The sequence below is a fragment of the Ranitomeya imitator genome, chromosome 2, assembly GCF_032444005.1.
Source record: "Ranitomeya imitator isolate aRanImi1 chromosome 2, aRanImi1.pri, whole genome shotgun sequence".
In the NCBI taxonomy this organism is placed as follows: Eukaryota; Metazoa; Chordata; class Amphibia; order Anura; family Dendrobatidae; genus Ranitomeya; species Ranitomeya imitator.
In genome coordinates this window covers 510,265,970-510,283,360 of record NC_091283.1, presented here as the reverse complement: position 1 = coordinate 510,283,360, position 17,391 = coordinate 510,265,970, and the positions used below count along the sequence as shown (strand labels likewise).

The 17,391-nt window shown below is 42.6% G+C and overlaps 1 protein-coding gene across 2 annotated transcripts in view; it reads right to left on the bottom strand.

The window, feature by feature from the left end:
• Window positions 1-16,972, bottom strand: part of PLXDC1 (plexin domain containing 1) — a 73,990-nt gene extending 57,018 nt beyond the window's left edge. The window contains exon 1 of one of the 2 annotated variants that reach the window (XM_069751681.1): window positions 16,690-16,972. In XM_069751681.1, coding sequence (XP_069607782.1) covers window positions 16,690-16,774 — 85 coding nt within the window. In that variant the 5' untranslated portion in view covers window positions 16,775-16,972. The remainder of the gene's footprint in view (window positions 1-16,689) is intronic. The other variant, XM_069751682.1, reaches the window with a different exon arrangement.
• Window positions 16,973-17,391: the final 419 nt, after the last annotated feature.

Below are 17,391 nucleotides of genomic sequence, written 5' to 3'. Positions count from 1 at the left end.
CGGAGGCGGATCGCTGATTTTTTTTTGGGATGTGTGAGCTACAAAGGCACAGGAAACTTGGTCAGAGTTGAAGGAAAGATGAATGCAGCATGTTATCATGAAATACTGGAGGCAAATTTGCACTCATCAGTCTGGAAGCTGTGCAAATGTGGACATTCCAACATGACAACAATCCAAAACACAAGGCCAAGTCGACCTGTCATTGGCAACAGCAGAACAAAGTGAAGGTCTTTCCTGGAAAGCTCCCAGGCTCGAGTTCATTTGAGGACAACCAGCAGAGGGCGCATCACCGCGAATGAAGGTAACTATAGGTCATTGACCTACATTACCTTCATTCCCCGGGGTTTTACAGGCACGAGCACAGCTGCATTATAGCAGAGCTCCTGCCTGTAAAACATTTTAACCCCTTCAGATGGATTTACATCGTGTGACGTTACAGATCAACGGGAGGTATGTATATTGTTGGTTTATTATTTTCCTTTGTTACAGAGCGAGGGTCTTCAGGTGGATTGAGAGAGCAATAAAATATTAAAACAACCTGTGTGTTTATTTCATTAAAATACTTTTTAATAATGTGTGTTTTTTTAACCCTTTCATACAATTGGATTAATAATGGATAGGTGTCAGAATTGACGCCTCTCCATTATTAATCTGGCTTAATGTCACCTTACAATAGCAAGGTGACATTAACCCTTCATTACCCCATATCCCACTGCTACACGGGAATGGGAAGAGAGTGGCCAAGTGCCAAAATAGGCGCATCTTCCAGATGTGCCTTTTCTGGGGTGGCTGGGGACAGATGTTTTTAGCCAGGGGGGCCAATAACCATGGACCCTCTCCAGGCTATTAATTTCTGCCCTCAGTCACTGGCTTTACCACTCTGGCGGAGAAAATTGCGCGGGAGCCCACGCCAATTTTTTCCGCGATTTAACCCTTAAATATAATAGCTCGAGCACCCAAATTTTGCACATACACACTACTAACATTAGTAGTGTGGAATATGCAAAAAAAAAGGGATATGAGATGGTTTACTGTATGTAAACCATGTCTCGTATCATGTCGGGTTTGTGAAGGAGATCGCAAAAGCCGGCAATTGAATTGCCGGCTTTTAAGCTATCTAGCTCTGCATTAAATATATATATAGGTGTCTCCCTGACATATATATGTATATATACCTGTTCTATGTGTTTATATCTACGCTAATCTAAGCTGTCAGTGTGATTTTACTGTACTCTTCGCTGAATTGCCGGCTTTTCTAAGGACACGGGTGCGTAAAAATCGGACAGCACTCGCATGGTGCGAGTGCTGTGCTTTTTTTTTCTCGCACCCATTGACTTGCATTGGCGAGTCTCATCCGAGAATTGCAGCAATACGCAGCAAGATGCGATTTTTTTTCTCAGTCCGATTTCGGCTGAGAAAAAAATTGCAAATGGAATGTTACATATTGAATAACATTGGTCCGAGTGCAATCCGATTTTTTTTATTGGATTGCACTCGTCCGTTTTCCTCGCAAGTGGAAAGGGGCCCTAATTGTAAAGCAGGAGGTCTGTTTTGGCTAGGTTAGAGGCCTCTGACATGGGATTTAAGGGGAAACGTTTCTCCTTGTGGCGAGTGCCAAGCTGATGTAAGGAGACTTATAGGCCATGCAATGTTTCTATGGGAATGTAAATATGCAAATATCTTTTCTGAGAGGAAGGGAACTTGATCTCTAGTGCCACCTATTGGGGATATGATTGCTATAACTTAGCTTCCATGTTCCCCAGATTTTATTCTGATCATACATCTGGATTTTGCTGGAAAATAAATTCTGTGCACTGTGAGGCAGAAGCTTTTACTTTTATGGCTGAATGGTGCTCATGGCCAGAATGTGATTTTACATCATTCTTAAGTTTGCCTAATTCTTCTATGTGTGATGCTCCTTTTATGTTTCATAGATTTTCCCTCATCTAGTAGTAATTGTTTATTCATGACATTTTTTTAATAATTGAATCAGAGTTTGTGTTCTGGGTTCAACCCAGTGAAATACCAAATACACAGCATCTGGTCTGTCGGCATATGACATAGATTTGATTTATAAAAATACCACATCCCACAGGCCTGCGGTCTCATCTGAGCTCCAGAGTGTAATTAGGTGTGCTGAGATACTATCAATCATCTCACACTAATTATTGTTGCTATAAATATTACACTGGATGAAAATCGTTGTACTAGCAGATCTCCCAGATGTCTTCATTCCTTCTGCCTCTAGTTCAAGTCTGGTATAGGAGAGGTCATGCCATTTGAGTACATTAAATTACACTCAGAACATGTCATTTTCTTAAGCCATGTCTGCGGCATTTTTCTTTGTGCAGAAAAGACGTTGTGCTTAACAGTTCAAGCAAAATAGATGTGATTTCATGAAAACTCATGCCCACTGCACATGTAAAGATGGTTTTGAACAGTTCATTTTTTGGTGAACTTTTTTCCGTATAGGCTTCTATTGGGAGCCCGAAAATATGCATTTTAAAAAAAATGCAGTGGTAAAAAAAAGCAAAAAAAACATTGTTTCAAATCTGCACTGAAAAGCCATTAAAAAGGAGGAAAATGTAACAAATGAAAAGCAGAAAAAAACACATTAACCAGAGCACATTTCTATTGCGTATTTTGGTGCTGAAAAAAAAGCTGCTTTTTTGTGTTTGGAAACCTGACCTTGCATAGTCTTTTCCTATATAAATGCACATGCACTTTACATTTGTTTTCTGGTAACACAATAAAGGGGATGTCTGGTTTATAAAACTCATTTTGAGAGTTCGCTCTGTGCCGTCTAAAGGTACCATCACATTAAGCGACGCTGCAGCGATATAGGCAACGATGCCGAACGCTGCAGCGTCGCTGTTTCGTCGCTGTGTGGTCGCTGGAGAGCTGTCACACAGACAGCTCTCCAGCGACCAACGATGCCGAAGAAAAAAAAAAACAGTACATACTTACATTCCAGTGCGTGTCCTGCGCCGTCAGCTTCCCTGCACTGTGTCAGCGCCGGACGGCCGTAAAGCAGAGCGGTGACGTCACGGCTGTGCTTTACGGCCGGCCGGCGCTAAGAGTCAGTGCGGGAAGCTGAGGCCGGGGGACAGACACAGGAATGTGAGTATGTACTGTTTGTTTGTTTTTTACATTTACAATGGTAACCAGGGTAAACATCGGGTTACTAAGCGCGGCCCTGCGCTTAGTAACCCGAAGTTTACCCTGGTTACCAGTGAAGACATCGCTGAATCGGCGTCACACACGCCGATTCAGCGATGTCTGCGGGAGATCCAGCGACGAAATAAAGTTCTGGACTTTCCCCAGCGACCAACGATCTCCCAGCAGGGGCCTGATCGTTGGTCGCTGTCACGCATAACGATTTCGTTAACGATATCGTTGCTATGTCACAAAAAGCAACGATATCGTTAACGATATCATTATGTGTGACGGTACCTTAACACGGACAAGTGTTATCTTTTATCGAATAGCACTTGGCCCAATGTTATACTATGGGGAAGTGCAGATCTGTGATTATTTTGTCATGCCGATGCAGCATAAGAAAACAATGGCAACATGTTGTGAGTGCAACCGATAACCGGATCACGCGCAGCCAACAAGTTTATCAGTGCATGTGAAACATCGGACTGCATTCGGATGTCATCCGAGTGTAATCCGATCTCAAGTAAAATAAAAAAAACAACAATATATCATACCTGTCCATCCTTCTGTCCCACGCCATAATCCATGTCTGGAGGCTAAATAGTTTTCAACCTGGACGGTGCCAAGATGTGACCGTCCAGGCTGAGAACCACTGGTGAATGAGCTGCTGAGAGCACAAGATCATTGACCAACAGTGACATCACTGGCATTTTCCCACGGTCATGAGGTCACCGCAGTTCAATCCAGCCTCGATGTCACTGCTGGTCAATGATGCTGCGCTCGCAGCAGCTCATTCACCAGTGGTAATCAGTCTGAATGGTCACATCTTGGCACCGTCTAGGTTGAAAACTATTTACCCCCCAGACATGGATTATGGCGTGGGACAGAATGATGGACAGGTATGGTATATTGTTGTTTTTTCATTTTACTTTTATTATAAGAGATTGAGGGCTTCGGTGGAATTAGACGAGGTCGTAAGCATGGTTTAATTGAGATTATTAACCCCTTAAGCCCCGAGGGTGGTTTGCACGTTAATGACCGGGCCAATTTTTACAATTCTGACCACTGTCCCTTTATGAGGTTATAACTCTGGAACACTTCAACAGATCCCAGTGATTCTGACATTGTTTTCTCGGGACATATTGTACTTCATGATAGTGGTAAAAATTCTTTGATAGTACCTACGTTTGTTTGTGAAAAAAACGGAAATTTGGCAAAGATTATGAAAATTTCGCAATTTTCCAACTTTGAATTTTTATGCAATTAAATCACAGAGATATGTCACACAAAATACTTAATAAGTAACATTTCCCACATGTTTACTTTACATCAGCACAATTTTGGAACCAACTTTTTTTTTGGTTAGGGAGTTATAAGGGTTAAAAGTTGACCAGCAATTTCTCATTTTTACAACACCATTTTTTTTTAGGGACCACATCTCATTTGAAGTCATTTTGAGGGGTCTATATGATAGAAAATACCCAAGTGTGACACCATTCTAAAAACTGCACCCCTCAAGGTGCTCAAAACCATATTCAAGAAGTTTATTAACCCTTCTGGTGCTTCACAGGAATTTTTGGAATGTTTAAATAAAAATGAACATTTAACTTTTTTTCACAAAAAAATTTACTTCAGCTCCAATTTGTTTTATTTTACCAAGGGTAACAGGAGAAAATGGACCCCAAAAGTTGTTGTACAATTTGTCCTGAGTACGCTGATATTCCATATGTGGGGGTAAACCACTGTTTGGGCGCATGACAGAGCTCGGAAGCGAAGGAGCGCCATTTGACTTTTCAATGCAAAATTGACTGGAATCGAGATGGGACACCATGTTGTGTTTGGAGAGCCCCTGATGTGCCTAAACATTGAAACCCCCCACAGGTGACACCATTTTGGAAAGTAGACCCCCTAAGGAACTTATCTAGAGGTGTGGTGAGCACTTTGACCCACCAAGTGCTTCACAGAAGTTTATAATGCAGAACCGTAAAAATAAAATATCATATTTTTTCACAAAAATTATCTTTTCCCCCCAAATTTTTTATTTTCCCAAGGGTAAGAGAAGAAATTGGACCCCAAAAGTTGTTGTACAATTTGTCCTGAGTACGCTGATACCCCATATGTGGGGGTAAACCACTGTTTGGGCGAATGGGAGAGCTCGGAAGGGAAGGAGCGCCATTTGACTTTTCAATGCAAAATTGACAGGAATTGCGTTTGGAGAGCCATTGATGTGCCTAAACATTGAAACCCCCCACAAGTGACACCATTTTGGAAAGTAGACCCCCTAAGGAATTTATCCAGATGTGTTTTGAGCGCTGTGACCCACCAAGGGCTTCACAGAAGTTTATAATGGAGAGCCGTAAAAATAAAACAAAAATTTTTTCCCACAAAAATTATTTTTTAGCCCCCAGTTTTGCATTTTCCCGAGGGTAAGAAGAGAAATTCGAGGGCTCGGAAGGGAAAGAGCGCCATTTGGAATGCAGACTTAGATGGAATGGTCTGCAGGTGTCACATTGCGTTTGCAGAGCCCCTAATGTACCTAAACAGTAGAAACCCCCCACAAGTGACACCATTTTGGAAAGTAGACCTCCTAAGGAACTCATCTAGATGTGTTGTGAGAGCTTTGAACCCCCAAGTATTTCACTACAGTTTATAACGCAGAGCCTTGAAAATAAAAAATCTTTTTTTTCCCCACAAAAAATATTTTTTAGCCCCCAGTTTTGTATTTTCCCAAGGGTAACAGGAGAAATTGGACCCCAAAAGTTGTTCTATTTGTCCTGAGTACGCTGATACCCAATATGTTAGGGTAAACCCCTGTTTGGGCACACAGGAGAGCTTGGAAGGGAAGGAGCACTGTTTTACTTTTTCAACGTAGAATTGGCTGGAATTGAGATTGGACGCCATGTCGCGTTTGGAGAGCCCCTGATGTGCCTAAACAGTGGAAACCCCTCAATTATAACTGAAACCCTGATCCAAACACACCCCTAACCCTAATCCCAACAGTAACCCTAACCACACCCCTAACCCTGACACACCCCTAACCCTAATCCCAACCCTATTCCCAACTGTAAATGTAATCTAAACCCTAACCGTAACTTTAGCCCCAACCCTAACTTTAGCCCCAACTCTAACTGTGGCCCCAACCCTAACCCTAGCCCTAACCCTAGCCCTAACCCCAGCCCTAACCCTAGCCCTAACCCTAGCCCTAACCCTAGCCCTAACCCTAGCCCTAGCCCTAACCCTAATGGGAAAATGGAAATAAATACATTTTTTTAATTTTTCCCTAACTAAGGGGTTGATGAAGGGGGGTTTGATTTACTTTTATAGCGGGTTTTTTAGCGGATTTTTATGATTGGCAGCCGTCACAAACTGAAAGACGATTTTTATTGCAAAAAATATGAGAGCTATAATTTTTCCATATTTTGGTCCACCGAGTCATGTGAGGTCTTGTTTTTAGCGGGACAAGTTGATGTTTTTATTGGTAACATTTTCGGGCACGTGACATTTTTAGATTGCTTTTTATTACGATTTTTGTGAGGCAGAATGACCAAAAACCAGCTATTCATGAATTTCTTTTGGGGGAGGCGTTTATACCGTTCCGCGTTTGGTAAAATTGATAAAGCAGTTTTATTCTTCGGGTCAGTACGATTACAGCGATACCTCATTTAAATCATTTTTTTAAGATTTGGCGCTTTTATACGATAAAAACTATTTTATAGAAAAAATAATTATTTTTGCATCGCTTTATTCTCAGGACTATAACTTTTTTATTTTTTCGCTGATGATGCTGTATGGCGGCTCGTTTTTTGCGGGACAAGATGTCGCTTTCAGCGGTACCATGGTTATTTACATCTGTCTTTTTGATCGCGTGTTATTCCACTTTTTGTTCGGCGGTATGATAATAAAGCGTTGGTTTTTTTTTTTCTTACGGTGTTTACTGAAGGGGTTAACTAGTGGGACAGTTTTATAGGTCGGGTCGTTACGGACGCGGCGATACTAAATATGTGTACTTTTATAGTTTTTTTTATTATTTAGATAAAGAAATGTATTTATGGGAATATTTTTTTTTTTTTCATTATTTAGGAATATTTTTTTTTTATTTTTTTACACATTTGGAAATTTTTTTTTAAACTTTTTTACTTTGTCCCAGGGGGGGACATCACAGATCGATGATCTGACAGATTGCACAGCACTCTGTCAGATCACCGATCTGACATGCAGCACTGCAGGCTTCACAGTGCCTGCTCTGAGCAGGCTCTGTGAAGCCACCTCCCTCCCTGCAGGACCCGGATGCCACGGCCATCTTGGATCTGGGTCCAGCAAGGAGGTAGGAGACCCTCGCAGCAACGCGATCACATCGCGGGGGGCCTTGCGCGATGCTTCCCTATACCGCCGGCACATCGCGATCATGTTTGATCGCGGTGTGCCGGGGGTTAATGTGCCGGGGGCGGTCCGAGACCGCTCCTGGCACATAGTGCCGGATGTCAGCTGCGATAGTCAGCTGACACCCGGCCGCGATCGGCCACGCTCCCCCCGTGCGCGCGGCCTCTCGCCTATGACCTACTATCCCGTCGGTGGGAATTAAAGCCCACCCCACCTCGACGGGATAGTACGTCATATGGGATTAAGCGGTTAAAGGAGTGTGTCATTTTTTCAATTAAAGGATTTTATTCTGGCTGTGTCTTTATTTAACATATAATTATAGGATTAGTAATGGAGAGGTGTCTTATAGACACCTCTCCATTACTAAGCCATGGGCTTGCTCTCACCTGACAATACAAAGGTGACATCAACCCCACAAATATTAACCCCATTTGCCACCACTACAGGGCAAGTGGGAAGAGCTGGGCAAAACGCCAGAATTGGCGCATCTAATAGCTAATTTGGGCAGCTGAGGGTTGCTGTTTTTAGGCTGGGAGGCCTATATCAGTGGCCCTGTACCAGCCTGAGAATTCCAGCCCCCAGCTGTGAGCTTTAGCAAGACTGGTTGTCAAAATTGGGAGGGAACCTACACCATTTTTTTAAATTATTTTTTTATTTTTACTTTATTATTATTATTCTTGATAACCAACCTTGCTGAGGGTTGCATCCCCAGCTGTGAGTTTTGCCTGGTTGGTTCAAGAAAATAGGGGGAAACCCACGCCGGGTTTTCCATTCATTTATTTTGTTAGATCGCAGGTGGCGGCTGAGGAATACCCCGATCATCCGCTCCTGCTGTCACTGTTATTAGCGGCAGCAGGTGTCGGATGATGGGAGTAAGAGTCCCAAAAAACCCCAACTGCTGTCATCATTCTGACTTTAATATAACTATCATCATTCTTCTCTGCTCATGACGATAGCCTGTAGAGCAGGGGAGAATGATGAGAGCCGGCTAAAGCACCTGCCGCTGGGGAACAGCGCTTACTGTAACGCTTCTTCCCCAGCGACTGTCCGTGTGGTACTGATGCGGCAGACGTGTGCCCCAAGTATTACACACACAGACACAGGGATACAGATGTCTCTGGTACCAGAAATATCAGGACGTGTGAAACCAGCCTAAGACTATATTGACATCATAATTTATTCTGTTATTTTGTTCTGTCAGACAAGCAGAATAACAACATTTAGGACACTGATGGATCTGACTCACTGCGGACATAATTGGCGCTCAATGGACCCCATTTACTACACTACAGTCTGTTAAGTATGCATCATGGCGTCTGGATTTTTACAGCATGCTCCAATATTTTTCCAGTATTTTTGACAGAATCTCCAATGGAGGCTCCCAACAGAACTTCCAACACAGATGTGACTCAGACTTCACATTGCTTGTTTTTCTATGGAATTCTCCTTTCACAATCCAAGGAATTATTGGCAGATCAATGTTGCTGCGGTTGCCCTGATATGTTCATGATGTTGGGAAATTACATTGTGGCGTTGTAGTTTTACAAATGATTTCATTCTTATCAGTTTTGGGGACATATCAGGTTTTTGTGTATATGTTCCAAAGCGTCGTACTAAATATGTATGTATCATATAAATAAGTAATAATGTAAAATTAATAAAGCAACAAAATAAAAATCATCTAACAAGTTGTTAAGATATAGTTATATTAGTTCTCAGGATAGCTGGGCAAAGAAATTGCCATTTAAGCTCCTGCATGTAGTGTCACCAAGTTTTTTTTGGTATGTAGTAATACCTTCCCTGTTCCTCTAAAGGTACCGTCTAAGCGACGCTGCAGCGATACCGACAACGATCCGGATCGCTGCAGCGTCGCTGTTTGGTCGCTGGAGAGCTGTCACACAGACAGCTCTCCAGCGACCAACGATGCCGGTAACCAGGGTAATCATCGGGTTACTAAGCGCAGGGCCGCGCTTAGTAACCCGATGTTTACCATCGTTAAAGTAAAAAAAACAACCACTACATACTTACCTACCGCTGTCTGTCCCCGGCGCTGTGCTTTCCTGCACTGACTGTGAGCACAGCGGCCGGAAAGCAGAGCGGTGATGTCACCGCTCTGCTTTCCGGCTGCCCGGCGCTCACAGCCAGAGCAGAGAAGCACAGCGCCGAGGACAGACAGCGGAAGGTAAGTATGTAGTGGTTGTTTTTTTTACTTTAACGATGGTAACCAGGGTAAACATCGGGTTACTAAGCGCGGCCCTGCGCTTAGTAACCCGATGTTTACCCTGGTTACCAGCGAAGACATCGCTGAATCGGCGTCACACACGCCGATTCAGCGATGTCTGCGGGTGATCCAGCGACGAAACAAAGTTCTGGACTTTCTTCCCCGACCAGCGATATCACAGCAGGGGCCTGATCGCTTCTGCGTGTCACACTGGACGATATCGCTAGCCAGGACGCTGCAACGTCACGGATCGCTAGCGATATCGTCCAGTGTGACGGTACCTTTAGGCTGCGTCACACTAGCAGTATTTGGTCAGTATTTTACATCAGTATTTGTAAGCCAAAACCAGGAGTGGAATTAATAGAGGAAAAGTATAATAGAATAGAAACATATGCCCCACTTCTGCATTTATCACCCACTCCTGGTTTTGGCTTACAAATACTGATGTTTTACACCTATTCCTTAATAAGAAAATGCAGGTGTAAAAGCGCAGGTGAAATCCGCACAAAACCTGCACTAAATCCGCAGTGAAACTGCAGGTAAAACGCAGGGAGTTATAAGGGTTAAAAGTTGACCAGCCATTTCTCATTTTTACAACACCATTTTTCTTTTTTTCTTTAAGGACCACATCACATTTGAAGTCACTTTGAGGGGTCTATATGATAGAAAATACCCAAAAGTGACACCATTCTAAAAACTGCACCCCTCAAGGTGCTCAAAACCACATTCAAGAAGTTTATTAACCCTTCAGGTGCTTCACAGGAATTTTTGGAATGTTTAACAAAAATGAACATTTAACTTTTTTCTCAAAAAATTTACTTGAGATCCAATTTGTTTTATTTTACCAAGGGTAACAGGAGAAATTGTACCCAAAAGTTGTTGTGCAATTTGTCATGAGTACGATGATACCCCATATGTGGGGGTCAACCACTCTTTGGGCGCATGGCAGAGCTTGGAAGGGAAGGAGCATCGTTTGACTTTTCAATGCAAAATTGGCTGGACTTGAGATCGGACGCCATGTCGCGTTTGGAGAGCCCCTGAGGTGCCTAAACAGTGGAAACCCCCACAAGTGACACCATTTTGGAAAGTAGACCCCCAAAGGAACTTATCTAGATGTGTGATGAGGACTTTGAACCCACAAATGCTTCACAGGAGTTTATAATGTAGAGACGTAAAAATAAAAAATCATATTTTTTTCACAAAAATGATTTTCCGCCCCAATTTTTTATTTTCCCAAGGGTAACAGGAGAAATTGGACTACAGAGATTGATGTGCAATTTGTCCTGAGTACGATGATACTCCATATGTGGGGTTAAACCACTGTTTGGGCGCATTGCAGAGCTCGGAAGGGAAGGAGCGCCGTTTGACTTTTCAATGCAAAATTGGCTGAAATTGAGATCGGACACCATGTTGCGTTTGTAGAACTCCTGATGAGCCTAAACAGTGGAAACCCCCCACAAGTGACACCATTTTGGAAAGTAGACCCCTTTAGGAACTTATCTAGGTGTGTGGTGAGCACTTTGAACCCCCAAGTGCTTCATACAGAAAAACGTTTCCTTGAACGTTTTTTTGCAAAAGACGGGCCGTCACATTTCGCAGGATCCAGTGCCCGGCGGACAAAACGTGAGTACATATGTTGCTAATACAAATGTATGGGTCTAATACAAGCCTAATACAAAAATTGACGTATTGCGATGGCAGAGGAAAGACGGAAATGTGAAAGTAGCCTAAACAGTGGAAATCCCCATTCTAACTCCAACCCTAACCCCAACACACCCCTAATCCCAACCCTAACCATAACCCTAACCACACCCCTAACCCGAACACACCCCTAACCCTAATCACAACCCTAACCACCTAAGCCCAACACACTCCTAACCCCAACACACCCCTAATCCCAACCATAACCCTAAGCACTCCCCTGACACTCTCCTAATCCCAACCGTAAACGTAATCCCAACCCTAATCTAAACCCTAACTTTAGCCCCGACCCTAACCCTAACTTTAGCCCCAACCCTAACTTTAGCCCTAACCCTAATGGGAAAATGGAAATAAATACATTTTTTTATTTTATTATTTTCCCTAACTAAGGGAGTGATAAAGTGGGGTTTGATTTACTATTTATAGCAGGTTTTTTTATCTGGTTTTTATGTTTGGCAGCTGTCACACTCAGTACATTTTGAGAGCTATAATTTTTCCATATTTTGGCCCACAGAGTCATGTAAGGTTTTTTGGTGGACAAGATGACATTTTTATTGGTACCATTTTAGGGCACATGACATTTTTGATTGGTTGTTGTTACGATTTTTGGGAGGCAGAATGAACAAAAAACAGCAATTTATGAATTTCTTTTGTGGGTGGGGCGTTTATACCGTTCCGCGTGTGGTAAACTTGATAAGACAGTTTTATTCTTCTGGTCAGTACGATGACAGAGATACATTGTTTATATTTTTTTATGTTTTGGCGCTTTTATACAATAAAAACTATTTTATATAAAAATTGTTTTTACATCGCTTTATTCTGAGAGCTATAACTTTTTTAATTTTTTGCTAATGACGCTGTATCATGGCTCGTTTTTTGCGGGACAAGATGACGTTTTCAGCGGTACCATGTTTATTTATATCCGTCTTTTTGATCGCATGCTATTCCACTTTTTGTTCAGCGGTATGATGATAAAGCATTGTTTTTTGCCTCGTTTTTTTATTACGGTGTTGACTGAAGGGGTTAAGTAGTGGGACAGTTTTATAGGTCAGGTTACAGACGCAGCGATACTAAAACTAAATATGTGTATTTATTTTTTTATTTACATGAAGAAATGTATTTATTGGAACGATATTTATTTTTCTTTATTTATTTAGGAATTTTTAAAAAATATTTATTTTTAGTAAAATATATTTTTTTAAAACTTTTTTACATTGTCCCAGGGTGGGACATCACTGTATAAAGTCAGATCGCTGATCTGACACTATGTATAGCACTGTGTCAAATCAGCGATCTGACAGGCAGTGAAGGCAGCTTGCCGGTGCCTGCTCTCAGCAGGCACTGAGAAGTCACCTCCCTGCAGGACCCGGAAGGACCCCGTGGCCATCTCGGATCCGGGGATCTGCAGGCAGGGAGAACCTCAGAACATTTCATTGTTCTGAGGGTCTGAGGGAAGCACGCAGGGAGCCCCTCCCTACTCAATGCTTGGCCGATCGGCTTCTACGTACTATCCCATCCATGGCCATACGGGCCCAGCCCACATGGAAGGGGTAGTACGTCGGATGTCAGAAAGGGGTTAATATATTTGTCTGGTATGACTATCTGGATTAAAGGGATAATCATTCAAAGTTTGAAAATTGCTATTTTTTTACATTTTTGTCAAATTTCTGATATGTTTTGTGTTTATTTATAAAAAAAATCAACCTCAATTTACCATTATCATAAACTATAATGTGCTATGAAAAAACACTGGATTATTTGAAGCGTTCCAGAGTTGTTACTACATAAAGTGACCCTGGTCAGATTTTAGAAATTTGGCCCTGTCACTAAGGGGTTAAACTCATCTGTGGGGCTGTCCATTCTGATGGGTGTCGCTGGTCTTTGTCCAGCGCCTCCCATCTTCTTATGATCGCCACCCTCCTGCTTGCTTCTTGTAGATGACGTGTTGCTGCATCATCCACACAGGCTCCCTGGCATTGCGCTGCTGCGCAGGCATACTCCACTGCCCTGTTGAGGGCAGAGCAAAGTACTGCAGGGCGCAGCTGTTGGGGCTCTTTGACCTTTTCCGGCACTCTGCAGTACTTCACTCTGCCCTCAACAGAGCAGAGAGGTATGCTTGGCAGGATTGCGATGTCGGGGAGCCTGTTTGGATGATGCAGCGACGCTTCATCCACAAGCAGAAAGCAGTAGGGTGGCGACCATAAGAAGATGGGAGGTGCCGGACCAAGACCAACAACACCCATCGGACCAGACCGCCCCACAGCGGAGTATAATAAAACTTATTTTTCTTCTCTTCCAGGTCAGGTTGGGGCTTATATACAGCATTATAGAATACTGTATATAAGCCCTGAAAGGTGATGGCCGTATCTTATATCGGCCAAACTGCTGACAGGTTTACTTTAATCCTATATATTTGGTAAATGGGTTATCAATAAGTATTATTTTGTTTACCCTTGAAGGGAACCTGTCAGGTCATTTTTTGTGAGTAAACTCACCTCAGCCTGTCACAGTTCTTGAAAAGTTGTTTCAGTACATTCATAAATTACTCCTTTATTCACACCCTAGTGCCCCATTAAAGCCTCTGAAGTTAGTATGCAGGTGGAAAAAGTCTCATTATCTGGTGCATGCCTCCTAGTTCTCCATATGTCAATGTACAGAGTCCACGCACATTACGGGTCCAGTGTGAGATTACAGAGTTAGGCTGTGTGCACATGTTGCTGTTATTTCGCTTTTTTTCGGGTTTTTACCGGATAAAAACGCTATAAAACTGCAAAAAAACAGCATACAATAAGCATCCCATCATTTAGAATGAATTCCGCATGCTCTGTGCACATGATGCGTTTTTTTCCGCGAAAAAAAACGCATCGCTGTAAAAAACGCAGCATGTTCATTAATTTTGCGGGTTTTTTTGCGGATTTCCCACTACAAAATGCATTGGGAAATGTCCGGAAAAAAACGCAGCAAAAACGCATGCAAATTTCTTGCAGAAAATTTCAGGTTTTTCTCAGGAATTTTCTGCGAGAAATCCTGAACGTGTGCACATAGCCTTAAGGGTACCGTCACACTATACGATTTACCTACGATCACGACCAGCGATATGACCTGGCCGTGATCGTAGGTAAATCGTAGTGTGGTCGCTGGGGAGCTGTCACACAGACAGCTCTCCAGCGACCAACGATGCCGAGGTCCCTGGGTAACCAGGGTAAACATCGGGTAACTAAGCGCAGGTCCGTGCTTAGTAACCCGATGTTTACCCTGGTTACAAGCGTAAAACTAAAAAAAAACAAACAGCACATACTTACATTCTGGTGTCCGTCAGGTCCCTTGCCGTCTGCTTCCCGCACTGTGACTGCCGGCCGTAAAGTGAAAGCAGAGCACAGCGGCTGTGCTTTCACTTTCACTTTACGGCCAGCAGTCACAGTGCGGGAAGCAGACGGCAAGGGACCTGACGGACACCAGAATGTAAGTATGTGCTGTTTGTTTTTTTTTAGTTTTACGCTTGTAACCAGGGTAAACATCGGGTTACTAAGCGCGGTCCTGCGCTTAGTTACCCGATGTTTACCCTGGTTACAAGCGAACGCATCGCTGGATCGCATCGCTAGATCGCTAGATCGGTGTCACACACACCGATCTAGCGATGACAGCGGGAGATCCAGCGATGAAAGAAAGTTCTAAACGATCTGCTACGACGTACGATTCTCAGCAGGATCCCTGATCGCTGCTGCGTGTCAGACACAGCGATATCGTAACGATATCGCTGGAACGTCACGAATCGTACCGTCATAGCGATCGAAATGGTATAGTGTGACGGTACCCTAAGGAGGACAGAAAAAGGAGAATGAGGAAGTGCAGTGTGCAGGCGCAAGATCTCGCTCTGAGATTGCAAGGCATGACAGTGATATCACTATATTCATTACCCATAAGTGAGTACAGCCCAGGAATGGGCAGCCTGACACTTTGATTGAGAGCATCTGATGAAGCTCTCTTTAGGCGCTTTACAAAGGACAGCAGGTGATTTGCGATAAATGAAACACATGACAAAAAATGTGATCACCTGAAATATTATCAACTATATGCGTTATATGGTTTTGTGTACCTAAAAGTTTCCCTTGAAATATCCTGAAGACCTAATTGGTAGAATTTAGTTTTAAGGGTAGCCAAATGTGGGGCGTCTTAGTTCACTAAGCCACATAAGAGGACATTTGCCATTGCTTAAATATTTGGTGGGGACCTTGTTAGAGATTTTGCAAAGCAACCTACCACATTGTACACAGAACCATTGTTATATCCCTTGGTTATGATAATCAAATAGCTAAGACTGCAGTAAAGACTGACACCTATAAGACTGAGCAGCAACAGGGAGAAGTACTCTAGGAGTATAACTTCCGAATTAGACAAATTTTATTTATTTTTATTTATTTTACTCATTTAAATAGCGCCATTAATTCAACAGTGCTTTACATACATTACCATTGTTGTCCCCAATGGGGCTCACAATCTAGAATCCCCATCAGTATGTATTTGGAGTGTATGAGGAAACGGGAGAACCCAGAGGAAACCCACGCAAACACAGGGGGTGGGGGGGACATACAAACTGCATGCAGATGTTGTCCTTGGTTGCTACGTTGTTAGTGATTGTGGGTAATATAATGGCTGCCAGTAGTGGTTGTCTCTGAGTTTTGCTTCCAATTTAGTAGTGCATAATTCACATCTAGACTTCACATGAGATTACAAATTTGGGAAAATGCTGTATTATAAAGTTTACAACATGTATATAAAGAGTTAAGTCTGTATTTTCATGACTTCTCATTCTTACCTTTTGCTAACTTTTTTCCCCAGAGAGGATCTTCTGTGTATTATTCAACTTCCTACACTTTGCATGTTTGTCTTTTTGTTCTTTGCAGTTTTTTTTTGTTCCTTTATATAGTAATATCTATTTTACTTAATGCACTGAAAATAAGGTAAGACTGGGAAATATAACATTGTCATCTGCCTAGATGGAGAATTATGAGATATAGAATAGGCACACGTACAGACAGAATTAAAGTGCAATACTCTTTAGTGCATACATGTTCTTTCCGTACACACGATACCTATACGGTTAGTGTTCCGCCCGAATATGTCAGAGATTATGGCACTAACAGTCCTTGCTGCTTGGTTGACAATGGGAACATATCATTTTAACTTTACAGAAGAGAAACAAAACTAGTGTAGATATGAAAACTTACCTGATAGAGTTGAGTAGTCCCAGGTCTTAATAATCCCCTCTGTGGTAACTAGCAGGGTCAGGAAGATGAAAGGGATCCAAAGCATCCTCGCACACCAGAGGTGGAACCCTGCCCCAACTCCTCAGTGCTTCACTGTTCTTACCTTTTTGCTGCTACCTCCTCTGAACATACCCAGTACTAAGGTAGACCTTCCGTTATAATATATGATCCCCTCCCTGAGCATCAGAAGGAGATGGAGACAGCTAAGTGTAGGATGTTCTGTTTGTTAAAACCATCTGGAGACATAGATTGGACGTGTTACTTCACCCCATCTAGTGGCCAGCTCAATCTACACACTCGGCTTCATTCCTAAATAACATTCAGTTTAACCAGTGCACCACATGCGATTGTTAGGCCAACAGCTGTATTTGCTTGTTCAGCTCAGCCAAGCAGACATATGGTTTCAGTAAAGGCTAGATTAAGGGACTTCCAGAAATATTATGTGCCGCTTATCTTCAAAAGATTGGATCATTACAAAAAAACCTACCTGACTGTTACATCTCTTGAAGGAAGCTGTCATGGTAATGTCAGAATACCGTCAAGATGTGAAGAGCTGACGCCAGATATCTGATGTGACCATGATCAGATCATAGCTAAAACACCATTGAGAATGCCAAGCACTTCATTTATATTCTGTGTCCTAATAGGGCAGGAACATATAAG